This window comes from Dromiciops gliroides, chromosome 1 (genome assembly GCF_019393635.1).
Source record: "Dromiciops gliroides isolate mDroGli1 chromosome 1, mDroGli1.pri, whole genome shotgun sequence".
In the NCBI taxonomy this organism is placed as follows: Eukaryota; Metazoa; Chordata; class Mammalia; order Microbiotheria; family Microbiotheriidae; genus Dromiciops; species Dromiciops gliroides.
This window is the reverse complement of record NC_057861.1, coordinates 412,672,439-412,690,116: the sequence shown is the minus strand read 5'-3', so window position 1 is coordinate 412,690,116 and position 17,678 is coordinate 412,672,439. Positions and strand designations below refer to the sequence as shown.

General features: G+C 38.1%; 1 protein-coding gene across 1 annotated transcript in view; it reads left to right on the top strand.

Annotated features, from left to right (window-relative positions):
- C7 (complement C7) overlaps positions 1 to 17,678 on the top strand; it is a 66,234-nt gene that overhangs the window by 31,936 nt on the left and 16,620 nt on the right. The window contains 7 exon segments of the mRNA XM_043978051.1: positions 534 to 700; positions 4,355 to 4,583; positions 5,761 to 5,799; positions 5,802 to 5,931; positions 9,645 to 9,732; positions 10,357 to 10,489; positions 12,057 to 12,245. Coding sequence (XP_043833986.1) covers positions 534 to 700; positions 4,355 to 4,583; positions 5,761 to 5,799; positions 5,802 to 5,931; positions 9,645 to 9,732; positions 10,357 to 10,489; positions 12,057 to 12,245 — 975 coding nt within the window.

The following is a 17,678-nucleotide window of genomic DNA, read 5'->3' as shown; positions in this document are numbered from 1 at the left end:
ATCAAAAGTTCCTTGTGCTCTTTTAGCAAGGTGCCAATGGGTATATCTATTATCCAAATTGAAGGGGCCTTTAGATGCCTCCTAATTAAAATCTATGACCTATGATTTCAAACTGATTTGGGAACAGGAACTCCTTTGATCAATTCCCTTACACCAGAAATAGTTTGAATAACTGATATGGGTACTTTCTTCAAAGGTTCAGATCACAGTCCATTTTGTGTTAATTAAGATCTTACCGGGGCAGCTAGATGGCGCAGTGGATAGAGCACTGGCCCTGGATTCAGGAGTACCTGAGTTCAAATTCGGCCTCAGACACTTAACACTTACTAGCTGTGTGACCCTGGGCAAGTCACTTAACCCCAATTGCCTTAGGAAAAAAAAAAGAAAAAAAAGATCTTACCTATACTTATTTTTTGTACTTTATGCTTTTGTTATTCTGAGTGCTGTGTACTGTTTGTGAATGCTTGTGGGAATTTTCATTTTATATGCATTTACATATTCTTACTTGATATTTTAAATTCCTTCTTATATAGGAGCGAAAAACAACTTGCTCCGTGGTAATGCAGTTGTCAAGGGAGGAAGTCCAGCTTTGGTAGCTGGTCTTAGTTATATAAATATAGATGATCCTGCTGGAAATAAAGCCCGGTATGCTTCATGGGCTGCAACTGTGGGGCAGTATCCCCAAATAATAAAACAAAAGGTAGGTGATGTTGTACTTAAGGCAGCAGGGAGCAGATACATTTATTTATACAAGTAAAATGAGATGGTTGAACAAAGACTAGTCTAATTAGCATTTCCTGCAGTCAAATTCTGCTTCATATAGTAAAATGTGTATACAATAATAAGGAATTGTAGATATGTTGTCAGGTGTGCTCCTATATTATCGGAAAAGTTTAATGCTAAATACAGGGCAAGGGAAATTAGTTGCAAAATTTCTAATTATTAGCTATTTCTGTTTGGGTTTTTCCTTGAACCTATACTCAACACCAAAACCTCAGAGAACAGGTCACTTGGTCTTGCCTCCTTCCTCCAAATGGTCTAAATCTAATATATCTATGGCAGACTAATGTCTATTTCTATTTTTTAAGGCTCTCCAGATACAGAGATTCCGTACCCTTTATGGACTGTTCATTCTTGAGTTAAACCAATTCTTTTTTTTTTTTTTTACTCTTTTTTGGCTGGGCAGTGGGGGTTAAGTGACTTGCTCAGGGTCACACAGCTAGTAAGTGTTAAGTGTCTGAGGCCAGATTTGAACTCAGGTACTCCTGAATCCAGGGCCGGTGCTTTATCCACTGTGCCACCTAGCTGCCTGAGTTAAACCAATTCTAAGTCAAGCTATTTATTCTGCTGACTAATTGAAGTCTTGAGAGATAGTGGAAAAATACTGGGTCTGGAGTCAAGCAAACCTAGGTTGGAATCCTGGAATCTCCCACTTGCTACCTGTTTGACCCATGCTAATCTTCTACTTGTTCAAGTAACCCCATTCCATCCCGTTTCCTCCAACAGATCGCTCCCTCTGTCATCCCCATTCTCACTTATTTTCAGCATTTCCCTTTCAGCTAGCTCATTTCCTACTGCCTACAAGCATGCCCACATCTCCTCTATCTTGAAAAAACCCTCACTTGATCCTTCCATTATGTCTAACTATTGTCCTTCATCTCACCTGTCATTTGTAACTAAAATCCTCCTAAAAACTGACAGCAGTAGGTCCTTCCACTTTCTCTCCTCTCACTCTCTTACTAACCCCTTACAATCTGGCTTCTGATCTTATCATTCCACTGAAGTTGCTCTCTCCAAATTTACTAATGATTTCTTAGTTGCTGAATCCAGTGACCTTTTCTTAATCTTCATTCTGTTTGATTTCTCTGCAGCCTTTGACACTGTTGGTCCCTATCTCTTTCTTGATACTTTCTTCCCTGAAGATTTTTGGGATACCACTCTCTCCCACTTTTCCTTTTATCCACTGAGGAATCCTTCTTTGTCTTGTTTGCTGAATCCTCTTCCAGATCACACCCTCTAACCAGAGGTGTCCCTGAGTATTCTGTCCTGGGTGCTCTTTTCTTCTCCCTTTATACTACTTTACTTGGTGATCTCATCAGCTCCAATGGATTTAATGAACATCTTTATGCTGATTCTCAAATTGACCTTTCCTTCCCCAAACTCTTTTCTGACTTCCAAATGCGCATCTCCAACTACTTTTCAGACATCTTGAACTGAATGTCTAGTAGACATGTGGGGCTCAATATATCCAAAACTGAATTTACGTTTTCCTCTAAACCCTTCCCTACTCCTACTTTCCCTTTTACTGTAAAGGACAATCCCATTCTTCCAGTCCCTTAGGCTCAGGAGTCATCCTGAATTCTTCACTATCGCTCACCCTCCATATCCAAGCTACTGCCAAGGCCTGCTAATTTCACCTTTGCAGCATTTCCTGAAAACACCCCTCCTCTACATTGTCACCACTCTGGTGCAGACCCTCATAACCTTGATTACTGTAATAGCCTACTGGTGGGTCTTCCTGCCTCAATTTTCTCTCTACTCCAAACCATTCTCCATTTAGTTGCTAAAGTGATTTTCATAAAACACAAGTCTGATCATGTCACCTCTCTACTCAATAAACTCCAGTGGTTCCCTAATAATGCCTCTAGAATCAAATACAAAATGCTAGTCCACTTATACCTTTCCAGGCTTCTTACACCTTACTCCCCAATGCATACTCTTCAGTTCAGGGACAATGTATATTGTTGATCATTAGACAAAGATTCTCTCTCTCTATCTGTATATATGTATCTCCCATTTGTAAGGGGCTAAAATTCTAGCTAGTCTGTCTAAAATATCTAATGAGTGGTCGCCAATAAATTATAAGCTTTAACAAGAGTTTAGACTTTTAAGCATTTATTAAGGAGAATAAGAATTTGGTGAAGAAAGAGAAAGAGGCCTAGATGCCTACATCTATCTATCTCAGGGAGCGCTCATTTTAACTCCACTCTCCATGAGAGTCCTGACAAAAGAGAGCAAGCCACACCTCCTTCATCCCACAAGCCTCCTGTGAAACTGGCAACATCCCACCCACATGCACACACATCTCCAAGCTAATTGGCTGGTAGTCTTGATTGACAGCACCCACAAGCAAACGGTACTTCCTGATGCCAAGGAAAGCTGCATGGCTTTCCCTCAGATCCCTTCTTCTCATGGCGGAGCTTTCCTACAGTAACTCTCCAGCAGGTGGCATCATTCCAATCGTTTCACATTTAAATCAATACTTACAATTAGTCTAAAACAGTATAAATCTCAAGACCACCTTCCTACTGTCTCTGTGAATGGAATAGGGGTTACATAAGACCAAGGACCATTTCCTTTTTGTATTTTATCTATTTCATATGTTGCTACAGAGGGGAGAAAAATATCATTATCCGGTGTAATCTACTAGTTTAACTAGGCTGTTCCTCAGACAATAGGCACTGCCTGCCACTGTGATCACACTAAGAGTCTTTTCAGACTTAGAGCATCTGATTGTGGTTGTGTTCCATTGGCAGAGTACTTTGAGCACCCAGGGTTGCTGATACATCATGATGAGGCATCAGAATAGGTCCTTGGTAGTACTGTACTCTATAGATGCTCACTAAACTTGAAGGGATTATCTTAATTAACCAAGTTGCATTCTGGTCAGAATTGCTCACCCTCCTGGATGACAAGAATGAAGTCTCCTCAGATTCACTTGCTAGAATTTTCCCCTGCATAATCATAGTTGACATTTCTATAGCACTACAACACACACACACACACACACACACACACACACACACACACACACACACACACACACACTGAAGGTAGTTAGGGAGTGAACATTATTAAGGACAGTGAATTGGCACATGTTTAGGCCATTAATAGTTATTGAACTGAATTGAATTGAATTTTTCTTTTTGAGTCTGTTTTCCCCTCTTATGAAATAGTGATAAATACCTTCACAGGATGAAACCAGATAATGTCATCTCAAGGTGTTAAATGGGTGTCAGGTATTACTCTTCTTCTACATTTCAAGTCCATTTTCTCTTGTTCTTCCCTTGGTAGAGGCAGAGAGCTACTGGATCACAGCTTCCTTATAATCCTTCATCTACTTGAAGGCATTCTTCTCTCTTTCTTCTTATAGAGGACCCACCTTCTCTGGGCTCATCTTGACTTGCCTGAGTTCTCAGTAAAATTTTTAAAAAATGAATTGCTATCTTTTAGATTTAGAAAAAGGACAAAATAGAATGAGCAGAATTTGATTCAGAGGCATTACTCCATGGGCCACAGGCAGAAGCTGTTTCCTAAAATAATCCGTGTTTTTAACTTGCTTTGACCCTTATAGCTCGCACCTCTGTATGAGCTCGTGAAGGAGGTTCCCTGTGCATCAGTCAAAAGGTTATATCTGAAGAGAGCCATTGAGGAGTATCTGGCAGAATTTGACTCTTGCCATTGCAGACCTTGTAAAAATGGTGGCTTGGCAGCAGTTGTGGGAACCCAGTGTCAATGCTACTGCAAACCATACACATTTGGTGTAGCATGCGAGTACGGATTGCTTGCCGAAGGTCAAGAAGGTCAGTACTCATTCTATTTGCTAATGTTATTTTTGGTACTTAGACATATGACTGTTGCATTGGCGGTACTTGGTGGAGATTAATTGATTACTCAGTTCCTATGGAGAAGAGAGATCTTGGTCTTCTTGCTTCTGGTTTCAAGAGAGAAGGCATGTCTACTTTTCAGAGTCTTTCCCTTCAGGGGTGTGTCCCTGGAGAGAATTTAATGCATAATGTCACCTCTCTTCAAGATGGTAGGCAGAAGAACAAGATCTTTCCTTTTTTTAGGCTCTCACCAACTCCACCCCTCGGGCAAATGAGCTTTGAGGGTCCAGTGACATTCTTCCAGTGTTAATGAGACTCAGTGTGTGTGTGTGTGTGTGTGTGTGTGTGTGTGTGTGTGTGTAATGTTAAGAGCATGACTAAGAATATGGGGATTTGGATTCTAGTTCATTCTCTACCCCCACCCCCATCCCCAATCACTTACTGGCTAAATGACCTCAAACAAGTCTCTTAAACTCTCTAAGCCCCAGTTTTCTTACCCGGACAGCATGGCATGGTGCAGAGACCTGGATTTGGAGTCAGATGTTTTGAATTCTGGCTCAGATGTGGAATATTGTATATGATGTGGAATATTTTATATGACATGAGACTTCAGTTGATGTGTTGGTTGGTTTTGCTGAATTACTTTTTTCTTTCTTTTTTCTTCTTTATTACACAAAATAGTGCTTTGGGTCATGGTTGGTGATTAATAAAATCTTGTTGATTGATTCATTGCTTACAAGAAATGTCTTACTGGGTAGGGGAGGAGGTAGTGATATATTTGGAAATGAAAGTAATTTAAGAACAGAAAACATCAATTGAAACTTGAAGTTAAAAAGATCAAATGAAAGCACTATGTACTTAATGTATCTTACTCTATTTGCTGCTGGAGTAAAGTGAGCCCCACTGTAGCTCTTCCTAACCAGTGTGAAGGACCATATTGGTTTGTCTGGAAAATTTCTTCTCAATGCATCACACACAGAAGAATGATTTGGGATGATTGAAAGTCTTCAATTGTATTTTCCCTCCCTGCCCCAAGTAAACACATAAAATAGGGATATAAGCTTAAGTTCTGAAGAATTAACCCCCAAATTCAGAAAGCCTTTACCCTTATTGAGGTATCACACTCTTACCCTACATGTCTCTTGACCAATAGGAATTGTTGATGGAGGATGGAGTTGCTGGTCTCCTTGGAGTGCTGTATGGCAGGGAGGAAAGAAAGGAGACGAAGCTGTGATAATCCACGTCCTAGTGGAGGTGGCAAATCATGTATTGGAGAAGCATTTGAAACACAGCCCTGCGAAAATGAAGAGTTAGAGCATTTTCGGTAAAATGAAAACAAATCTTTTGAATAATCTTTGTGTAGGATGCAGTACCACAAACACAATGTTCATTCAAATAGTATTTTCTTGTTTATTATTTTTTATGATCATTATAGTAATAGTGCATAGGGTACTGGACTTGGAATTGGGAAGACCTCAGTTCAAATCCCTCCTCAGACATTTACTAGCCATAGGACTTTGGGGAAGTCATGTAACTTTTCTTTGCTTCACTTTCCTCATTTGTAAAATGTGTGGAAGGGATTGTATTTGATGGTCTCCAAGGTCCTTTCCATCTCAAAACTTTTGCTATGATCCTACGATCTTGTCTGGCCCTTTCCTGTTATTGCACCCTTGCATACAGTTATCCCCATGCCTGGAATGGTTACCTCTCACATTTTTGTTTGTTTTGTTTTTGTGGGCAATGGGGGTTAAGTGACTTGCCCAGGGTCACACAGCTAGTAAGTGTTAAGTGTCTGAGGCCGGATTTGAATTCAGGTCTTCCTGAATCCAGGGCTGGTGCTTTATCCACTGCCCCACCTAGCTGCCCCTTCACATTTTTTGATGATTAAAATCTTTCTTTTCCTTCAAGATCCTATCCAGGAGCCACCTCTATGAAACTTTCTCTGGTTCCCCATTACAAGTGAGCCTTTCCCCTTTGAAACTCTCACATGTCTCTCTTTAGATTGCTCCTGTGTCCTCATATCATAACATTTATTTGTGGATTTCTCTGAATTCCCCTTTAAGATTGAAAACTCATTGAGGGAAGTAACTGTGTCTTGTTTCATCTTTATATTCCCCTGGTAAGGCAAGTACAGTTCATTGTCCTTAATAATGTTCCTTCCCTAACTACCCTCAGAGTGTGAGTGTGAGTGTGAGTGTGAGTGTGAGTGTGAGTGTGTGTGTGTGTGTGAGTGTGTGTGTGTGTGTGTGTAAAGTGCACTGGAAACCTTGCAGTGCTATAGAAATGTCAACTATGATTATGGAGGGGAAAATTCTAGCAAGCGAATCTGAGGAGACTTCATTCTTGTCATCCAGGAGGGCGAGCAATTCTGACTAGAATGCAACTTCGTTAATTGAAATAATCTATTCATATTTAGTGAGCATCTATGGAGTACAGTACTACCAAGGACCTATTCTAATGCCTCATCATGATATATCAGTGACCCTGGGTGCTCAAAGTACTCTTCCAGTGGAATACAGCCACCATCAGATCCTCTAAGGCTGAAAAGACTCTTAGTGTGACCTCAGTGACAGGCAGTGCCTATTGTCTGAGGAACAGCCTAGCTAAATATGGAAAGGTTCAATACTAGTAGATTGGACCTGATGATGATTTTTTCTCCCCTCTGTAGCAACATATGAAAGAGATAAAATATAAAAAAGAAATGGTCCTTGGTCTTGTGTAACGCTATTTCATTTCCACAGAGATAGTGGGAGGGTGGTCTTGAGACTTATATTGTTTTAGACTAATTGGAAGTATTGAGATATGTATGGGAGAGAGAGAGAGAGAGAGAGAGAGAGAGAGAGAGAGAGAGAGAGAGAGAGAGAGAGAGAGAGAGAGAATCTTTGTCTAATGACCAATTACATCAATTGATGTAATACTGGAGAAAAAGAATCATATAAATATTGACATTCTTATGATAAATGAATCCAGAAGGCATAAGGAAGTTTCTGAAAAATGGAAAGCTGTCTGTCTTATAGATTTTCCTTCAAGAGGAAAATACAGTGCCTTGGGCACTCCTTGAGTTAACAGAGGTGATTTCACCATGTGACCAAAAACAATAAAAACATAATTTCTTGGGACACTTGGTTACCTTGCCTTACATGACCATATGGTAAACATAAGCAAAAGACCACTATGGAGACAATGGCCTCTGGTGCTCCAACAATTGTTTCATTACACAAAGTATCCAAGTTTATGAAGAAGTTTAACATGATTCTCCAAACCAAGTTAATATGTACCTAATATTTAGTTACTATAATGTGAATGCTGACAGAAGTGAAAAACATGTTAAAAATATGGTTCAGGATTAAGAAATAAAAGAGGTCAAAGATTTATAAGCTACTCAGAATTTTCATGTCTAAATACATGAATACTTTATTTTGAGAAGAGAATTATAGGGAACTGGAAATAGCAAGTGCTGACCAAGACATTAAAAACGAAATTTACTCTATCTTAACATACAGGAAATGGCCAGTTACTGGCGTGGGAGCAATTTCTAAATTAGCTGTTTGGAGGCAGGCAAACCATGATTAGAAAGAGTCAAGGTCAAAATTAGTACCAAATTAGAAGAAAGGATATAGATGAGAAGACACTGAACATAATTACAATGATGACTTTACCTAGTTAAACTATGTGAAAAAAGGAGGAAATAGGGCATTTAGTTGTATTATCACCATTTCTTCAAGAACTGAATAGAATGAAGAGAATAAACTGGGTTGCACAGTGATCCTCATCTGCTCCATTGCAGAAAACTCCATTTAGCATTAACATTATTCTCGAGATGCTCCGTGGCTGCCAATCATTGAAGACCATAATTTCTTGAGAATCAAAATTGGACAATTGAGAGACTTATATGTAGGTATGAATAGGGTGCATATTTCTGATGATGACTGGTGTACAAGAAATGTTTGAAAATCATCACCTAGCATGCACCCTTGGAAAGAAAGTAGGGCTGGTCAGTTCATGAGAAGGAGGAATAACAGATTACAGTCTAAGCAAGGGCTGCACTGGTACCCCATAGTACGTCAGTTCTAGTTAACAAATATTTGTTAAGAGTTTACTGTGTTCCAGGAAATGTGTTATATTTTTAGGGATTTAAAGAAAGGCAACAACAATCCCTGCCTTCAAGGAGCTTACATTCTGGGAGATAAGAGCCAGAGGAAGGTAATCTGTAAATCGAGTAGATTGTCCATTGATAGAGAATTTATGGGGTGATATAGACAAGATTGAATATGATTAGAAGGATGCCGTCAGTTCTGATATATATTATGGGAGTTAGTAACCATATAACTGACATCACAGATTCACCAAAATATTGAAGTATCAATTATATAACAACTGTGTCAGGAGTTGGGTTAGTTGATAATGAAGCACTAGACTTTTTTTACTACTTTGATCCAGTCACAAAATATCAGACTTGTAAGTGATGTCAGAGGTTGTGGTATGTTTTATTTATTTTTAAAATCTAATAGTCATTTTTTCAATTTTAACAAAAAATTATTTTTCTCTCTCCCATCTGCCTCATCCAAGAAAAAGAAAGAAAGAAAAGAAAAGAAAAACCCTTGTAACCAAAATGCATAGTCAAGATCATATCCAAAAAATAAAAATGTGTGTGTCATTTTGTACCATGAGTCCATAGTTTCTCTTTCAGGAGGTGGGTAGCTTTGCTTCATCCTTGGTCCTCTGAAACTGTGGTTGGTCATTGTAGTTGATCAGAGGTTTTTTTTTGTTTGTTTGTTTCAAAGTTGTTTGAAATATTTCTTGTACATTTGAGGCCTGAAGGGACTATTCTAATAAATCTTCTTTTATTTCCTGGCTTAGTTGGTTGAAATCTCAGCATACTTGTATTTTGATTTTGTCTTGTTAGTCATCATATTGCCGTACATACACAAACATATCCCCTTAACAAAAACAAAAGAATGGGTCAGTATATATAACGTACCAAATCTTTGCAGTTCCCTAAATAATGATAAAGACCTTTTCTGTTTTGCTTTCTAGCTTGATAGAACCGCATTGTTTTGATATGTCTGGAGTCTTCGTAGCTTCCTGCCCACCACCACCTTCCTTGGAAAATGGATTTGTTCAAGTAGGTTTTCAGTGTTTTCCTTACATTCAGTTTTTTCTTTATATTCAGTCTATGCTGCTTTAGCTGTAATTCAGTTGCATAGAATCATAGAATTTTTGAGTTGAAGAAGACCTTGGAGATCATGTAATTTAACCCCTCTTTTTACAAATCTGGCCTCAGATACGTAAATCTGCCTGCTTCAGTTTCCTCAACTGTAAAAATGGGGATAATATTAACACCTTCTACCCAGGATTGTTGTGAGGATCAAATAAGATCATATTTGTAAAGTGCTTAGCATAGTGTCTGGCACACAGTAGACACAATAAATGCTTGTTATTTCCCCTAATTTCCTTCTTCCTTGCTACATGATTGACTCTTCCAATCATACATTTTCTGAGTGATAATATTTATGCCAATTCTTGCCATAAGGCTTTATTGAAAACCTGCTGCAGCCTACTTGTATCCATCATGTACTCATGTACAGATATGCATAGACATACATATTATGTATTATGTATGTAATATATCTATCAACAATATATAGACAACCTATCTTTTCCCTTAAAAACATGGTTCTCTTCCCCTTCCTCATTCATTCTATCTGTCCTGCTGTTTCATGTTCTGAGTTATCCTCATTTTGTTCAGGATACAGGTCCATCATTTCCAGTTGGAAGAACTGTGGTTTATACATGCCAGGAGGGATATGCTCTTGTTGGGGACCCTGTTGCCAAATGTGGAGAGGATTTAACTTGGCTTGTTGGGGAAAAGCATTGCCAGAGTATGTACTCTTTTTTTTTTTTTTTTTTTTTTTTTTAGTGAGGCAATTGGGGTTAAGTGACTTGCCCAGGGTCACACAGCTAGTAAGTGTTAAGTGTCTGAGGCTGGATTTGAACTCAGGTACTCCTGACTCCAGGGCCGGTGCTCTATCCACTGCGCCATCTAGCTGCCCCATGTACTCTTAATTATAATGTCCTACTTACACCTGGAAGTTGCAGTTGGGGCATGTTGTAAAAAGTGTTTTGGGGCAAGTGGCTGCTTATTCTAGGTCCTAACATCATTTACTTGGGAAACTGATTTGGTCCTGACCCAATTTTAGAGGTACTCTGAGTAATTCTCTTGGGGATATTCTGCATTCAGTGGATGCTGCTAGGTGGTGAGGTGGATAGAGTGCTGGACTTGAAATGAACGAGATCCAAAGGGGGCAGCTAGGTGGTGCAGTGGATAAAGCACTGGCCCTGGATTCCGGAGGACCTGAGTTCAAATCCGGCCTCAGACACTTGACACTTACTAGCTGTGTGACCCTTGGCAAGTTACTTAACCCCATTGCCCCACCAAAACCCCCAAACCCCCAAAAAACCCAAACCAAAAACAAGACCTGAGTCTGAATTATTCTTTAACCACTAGGTGTATGAACCTGGGCAAGTCTCAGTTTCTTCATCTATAAAATGGGGATAATTATAGTGCCTTTCTTACAGGGCTGTTGAGAAGATCAACTAAGATAATATATGTAAAGAACTTTGCAAACCTTAAAGTGCTATGTAAATGTTAGTTATTATTATTTGTTATTACTCAGTCCTTGGGGAATTCTTTAACTTGTTAGAATACTACCCAAACGTTTACTTAGGGTTCCATCTCAGCTGCTAGCTTTTTCACAAAGTCAGGTTAGTAAAATAGAAAGAAAATTTAGTGAATTGGCTAATAGGCAGTGAAATGTGTGAGGTATTAATCTCTTACAAAAACACAGGAAACAAAACAAAATTTTCCAAACTATGGCTCACTGACTATTAGTGATTCAGTAAAACTTTTTTATGGTCTTTATCATTCTTTTTCATGCTTTTTCTAGCTATGTGTTTCCTCTCTTTCTATGTGATATATTTGCACCTCAAGGACCTGGGCTAACAATGGTAAGTAGGTTATAAGGGATAGAAACAGAAGAAAATGAATACTTGACAGCCTTAAGAGTTATGAGGATCAAACTGTCAGCTGAAAATTTCCAGAGACTAGAGTTACGATGATCTGCAAATATACCAGAATATAGTATTAGGCAAAATCTCTGTGGTAGATCAGTCAACTGGAGAGCTGAGGTTTAGCTAAATTTGCCTTTAATGGCAGACTGACTTTAGGCCTCTGCATTCATCAGTCTTATTTAATTAAAATTTCATTTTACTTCTAGAGGAAGAATATCTCTCTTGGTCTTTCAGAAAGTTCTCAAGTGTGAGTTTCTCAATCATACTCTTTCCTCCACTCATGAGCAAGAACAAATTAAAAATATCCATGCAACAGAGGACTGTGATAGTTTGGAAATTTAAAGACCTTTACATTTTGCAACTTTATGTTATCTTTAGAAATAGGCTGTGTCTTGCCAGCCTTGGAAGAAGGTCTGCAAAGTGATTCCCAGAAACCTTTCTATGAGGTTGGAGATAAGGTAACCTTGGCCTGCTCAGGGGGCATGATATTGGAAGGCCCATCTCTATTCTCATGTGGCTCCAGTCTAAAGTGGTGGCCCGATATGAATTCACATTGCAGATTAAAAGGTAAGTTGTTCCATGACTAATGCAGAAATACGTTTAATGTGATTGTACATATATAACCTATATCAGGTTGCTTTCTGTCTTGGGGAGGGGGGGAGGGAGAAAAATTTGGAATTAAAAATCTTATGAAAAATAAATGTTGAAAACTATCTTTACATGTAAGTGAAAAATAATAAAATACTTTAATGATTTAAAAAAAGAAAGAAACAAACAAAATAATCTAACCCTGAATTCATAGTATAAACCAATACATTTCTTTTCTTTTCTTTTTTGGTGGGGCAGTGAAGGTTAAGTGACTTGCCCAGCGTCACACAGCTAGTAAGTGTCAAGTGTCTGAATCCAGGGCTGGTACGCCACCTAGCTGCCCAACCTATGCATTTCTACAAATAAAAAAATGTAAAAAATCCACCCCCCCCCAAAACCTCTAAAAACAAACAAAAAAAGGTAAGTTGTTCTATGTTTTCAGTGATTTCTAGTTCAGCAATTTAACTAAATGCAACGAAATTATTCAGGGCCTACTATGTGGCAGGCTCTGTGCCAGGGGCTGGAAACACAAAAGAGACAAATGAAATCCTCTCTATCATCAAGAAGCTTATGTGACCATCACCTCTAAAGCAAGAAGAATCCATTTTTCCTACATCTTTTGGTTCATGTTCAAACTACCTAAACTGCAGTCATTTTTTTTTGCACTGGTAACAGTGGAACCAATTTGCATTCAAGACTTTGTAACATGATACAGATGTATATCAGAATTTTAAAGTCACAGGAAAACAGAGCAACTTCGGACAGACTAACAGTCGTGCCTACAAATGTCCCATGGAAAAGGATCATGAATGCTTTGAAAACCTCAGAGAAATAGAGGGAAATGGGATTTTTGAAAGGAGGACTGAGATTCTTTGGGATTTTCCCCCATCCTTTCACTTCATGTAGGGCCCAGATGGCAGCTGATGTCAAAATCCCATTTTTCTTTCCCTAGTGCTTCTTATTTTATTTGTTGACATTATTGAAATTGCAAGTTAAATCAAAAGAGAATTTCAAGAAGGCAAAGACAGCCGTCATCAATGTTGCTATTCTTGAAAACTGGCAAATAAGGAACCTAGAATTCTGAATACTTAACAGACAGCTCTTCTTTTTATTGGGTTCATCAGATGGGAAGTCATTTAGAAAAGTCCAAGTATTTCTTTTTTTTTTTTAGTCCAAGTATTTCTACAAATCCTAGGATGCATGGGATGGAGAATAGAAGGGACCTTAGGGATGATATGGTACAAATTTTCTCCACCTTCTCTATTTTAGAGATGAGAAAACTTAGGTCCAAATAGACCAAAGATATATGAGAAAGGATGCATTTGGTTGAAAATGAACTCAGTCTTCTTTCCTTTGAAAACCTCAAATGAAATTAAAATAACATAGTTTTGCAGGTATAGGCACAAAAGAACCAAATTGCCACTGCATGCTTTACATATTCAATTAACTTAACAAGGATTTATCAAGTATGACTACAAAGGGGTCTTATTTTTATCCGTGTTTGCCTCTTCAAGACTATTAATTTATCTTTCATTATCACTATGTAGGATTAGATTCAATTCAAGTTAACATTTGTTAAATGCCAATGTGTGTGCTATGCCCCATGATGGGTGCTAGAGATGCAGAGACAAAAATGAAACATCTTTGCTCTCACAAAACTGAGATTCTGTATTGCAAGGGGCAAGGGAGGAGGTCACTTCACTAACTGACATTGTCACATGGACTCAAATTTTGTTTGGAAGAGGAAGGATTGTAAAGAACTATGTTACATGTGGACCTTGGTTGTGAAATTAAAACCCCACAGAACTGGAGTGATGGAAATGCTAGATTGTATCCTCTTCAGGACAAATTGTGATGTCCTCTTTAGTTATCAAAGACCATTATTAATCGAGAATAGCTTTATTTCACATGTACGCTGAAGCCAGAATTACCATGGATTTATTTGGTATATTGAAAATAATGCACCTGGATAAAGATTTCTAAAAGGAAAGGAGACAATATGGTACTAATGAGGTTGCACTTTTGTTCTGAAAGGAGATTAAATATTTATTTGTCTTTCTAAAACTTCTGTTTTCAAGCACTTTCTAACATGTTCAAAAAAGATACTTTGGGTTGATATTTCTCCCACTCAGGAGAAAATTATCTGGGAATGATGATTTCAAGCAAAAATATAATGTATTTTTTAGGAACCAAGAATCAATTGATTTTTTAAAAACCAAGATAAGTACAAAATAGCAAGATTCAGCCTTCATTCAACTTTTTGCTTTCTACAGTTCTGATAGGTTTGAGTCCTTGACTTGATTGGAAGAAATTTGGTTTTCAATGAGCAGTGTTTTAGAAATGATGATATCTTGAATGGTACTGAATTTCTAGAAGTTCCAAAAACACATACAATTTCTAAATGGACCTTGAAACCACTGTGGTTTTTGTTTGTTTGTGTTTTGGCTGACTAATCATATGAAGAAAGCAAAAGGCCTTTCTTTGTTTTATTTATTTTGATTCTGACTCTTCAGAAAAAGCAAATTATTTTTTAAAAAGATTTTATTTATTGCCTTCACTCATGCCCAACCTGCATAGCTCACAACAGAATTTATAGAATTGGTTTTCCCTGGTCACAAACAACAAGTTATTGGCTTATTGAATATTTAAAACCTGTCCAATTCTAAATTTTTTTGGATGAGTATAGATTTGCAGTCAATGGTTTGCAAAATATCTGCTAATCATTTCTTTTACTTTTTTCCTTTGGGGTTCCTTTAATTAAAAGACCTGTCTGCCTTAATTTTTTTTTTTTAGTGAGGCAATTGGGGTTAAGTGACTTGCCCAGGGTCACACAGCTAGTAAGTGTTAAGTGTCTGAGGCCGGATTTGAACTCAGGTACTCCTGACTCCAGGACCGGTACTCTATCCACTGCGCCACCTAGCTGCCCCTGCCTTAATTTTAAAATAGTATTATTTTAAAATAGTTTTATTTTAATAGATGTTTTTTACTTCAATATCACTTTCCTTCATGGATTCTTTCCCCTCTGTATAACAAAGCCATCCCTTGTAACAGAGTTAAAAAGAAAGAAAAAGAACTAGTTTGTGATTACCTATTATTGAGTTTTCTTTTTCATTTGTAAAGAGGAGTGTTCTAAACAGCCCAAACATGCACAAGTTTGTAAGTTATCTTGTCACTAGTCTTTATTGGCTTGCTTTCTGATGGTATAGAAGTCATCTCAAGCCTTCTTGGGATGTGACTAATATTTCTGTATACATCATTTATAAAGACTTAAGGAAGTCTTCCTACTTAAGGAAGGGTTTTGTTGCTGCTATTGCTGCTGATCTGAACCACTGCCATTTCATTTGTGTAAGAAACTTCTGCTATGAAAACTTTCTCAGCTGATGCAGATCAGCAACTCATTTGTAGGATAGTGAGTTGCTGGAGCAATCTTAAGTGACTTTCCTACAGTTCCCACAACTAGTATGTGTCAGAGTCAAACAAGACTTGAACCCATGACTTTCTGAATTCAAAACCTGGTCCCTCTTCACTACTGTATACTATTTCTCCAGGTAGTTTAATTCAGTCAGTCAACAAGCATTTATTAAACACTTACTGTGTACCAGGTACTTTGAGGAGTGTTGGAGATAAGAAGGGCAGCTAGATGACACAGTAGATAGAGCACTAGACTTGGGGTTAGGAAGACTTGAGTTCAAATCCTTTCTCAGACATATAATAGCTGTGTGATCCTGGAAAAATAATTTAACCCTCTTTGCCTCAGTTTCCTCATCTGTAAAATGAGCTGGAGAAGGAAATAGCAAAACCACTCCAGTATCCTTACCAAAAAAACCCCAAATGGGGTCACAATAAGTTGGACATGACTGAAATGACTAAACAACAACAATGGCGATTAAAAATAAAGACAAATGCAGAGTCCTTGAATTCAAGGGATTCACCTTTGATTGGCAAAAAGAACCTGAGGCTGATTCCTTCAACAAACTCTTGTCCTCTGTTTCTCTGTTTGTCCTAAATGAGAAATATGGTGATCAGGGTCAACACTGGTTAAGAATTTAAATTTATTTGTAAAATCTTACAGAGATGAATGGTACAAGATTTTGAGCAGTAGCATCTTATAAAACATCAAGAAAAGGGTAAGGAAAAAACACACCTAGTTTGGCAAAAAAAAGTCTGGTAAAAGACTAAACCAAAGCATCTCAGACACTTGCTAGCTGTGTGACTCTTGACAAGTCACTTAACTCCATTTGCCTTAGTTTCCTCATCTGTAAAATGATCAGGAGAAGGAAATGGCAAACCACTCCAGTATCACTGCCAGGAAAACCCTGAATGGAGTCACAAAGAGTAATATATTACTGAAATGACTGAACAATAACTGATCATCCCAAGAACGTCTTAGGTTGAAAATGGAAGGAGGACAAAAAACAGATACAAATAGAAAATATATGTCAAAATTATAACAAATATTCTATCAATGACAATTGGTCTATAATAATAATAAAAATAGGTAACATTTATGTGTCCTTTAAGGTTTGCAAAACCTTTAAGGTTTTTTATTTACTTTTATTTGATCCTCACAACAACCTTTTGATTGTGTTTAGGTACTATTAATATCCCAATTGTGCAGTTGAGGAAACCTTTCTCCGGATCACAGACAGCCAATAAGCCTGAGATTTCAACTTGGGTTTTCCTGACTCCAAAGCCAGAAATGTATCTACTTTGCCACCTCATAATGACATTTGGACTCTTAAAAATCATAGTTCCTGCTGAGTTCTAAGAGAAATTAGAAATGATATTAAAAAGCTGGGAAGAGCAGATGTGAATAATGCACAGAGGAAGTCCATGTTGGAGGTGCTGGAATATTGAAGGCAAGGAGGGATTGATGATGCACAGAGGAAGTCCCTATAGGAAGTGATGTAGTATTGAAAGCAATGAGGGATTGATTCTCAAGATACTAGAAACACTTTAAATTTCAACTATTGTCTCTATGTATTCTATATTCAGCTCTGACCTCTCCAGATCCCCCCCCAGGTCTAAATCTCTGTCTACAAGATATAGCCCCCTGAATATACTCCTAGCACCTCAAACTTACTATGCCCCAAGCCAAGGTCATTATCTTTCTCCTTAAGTCTGCTCTTGGAGACTTTCTGTCAGTGGCACTGCCATCCAACAAGCTTCCCCAGTTAAAAACCTTGGTGCTATTTCTGGCTCCATCCCCTTTCAGCTCTTGCATCTAATCAGTTGCCACATCCTGTCAATTCTTCCTCCAAAATATCCCTTGCACCTGTCTTCTTCCATATACTTCCAATGCCACTGCCCCAGTATGGGATCTCATTACCATTGGTTTGTTGCATTGCAACCACCTCCTAAGAGGTCTTTCTGTCTCCACACATTCCTCTCTCTGATCAGTCCCTAATAATG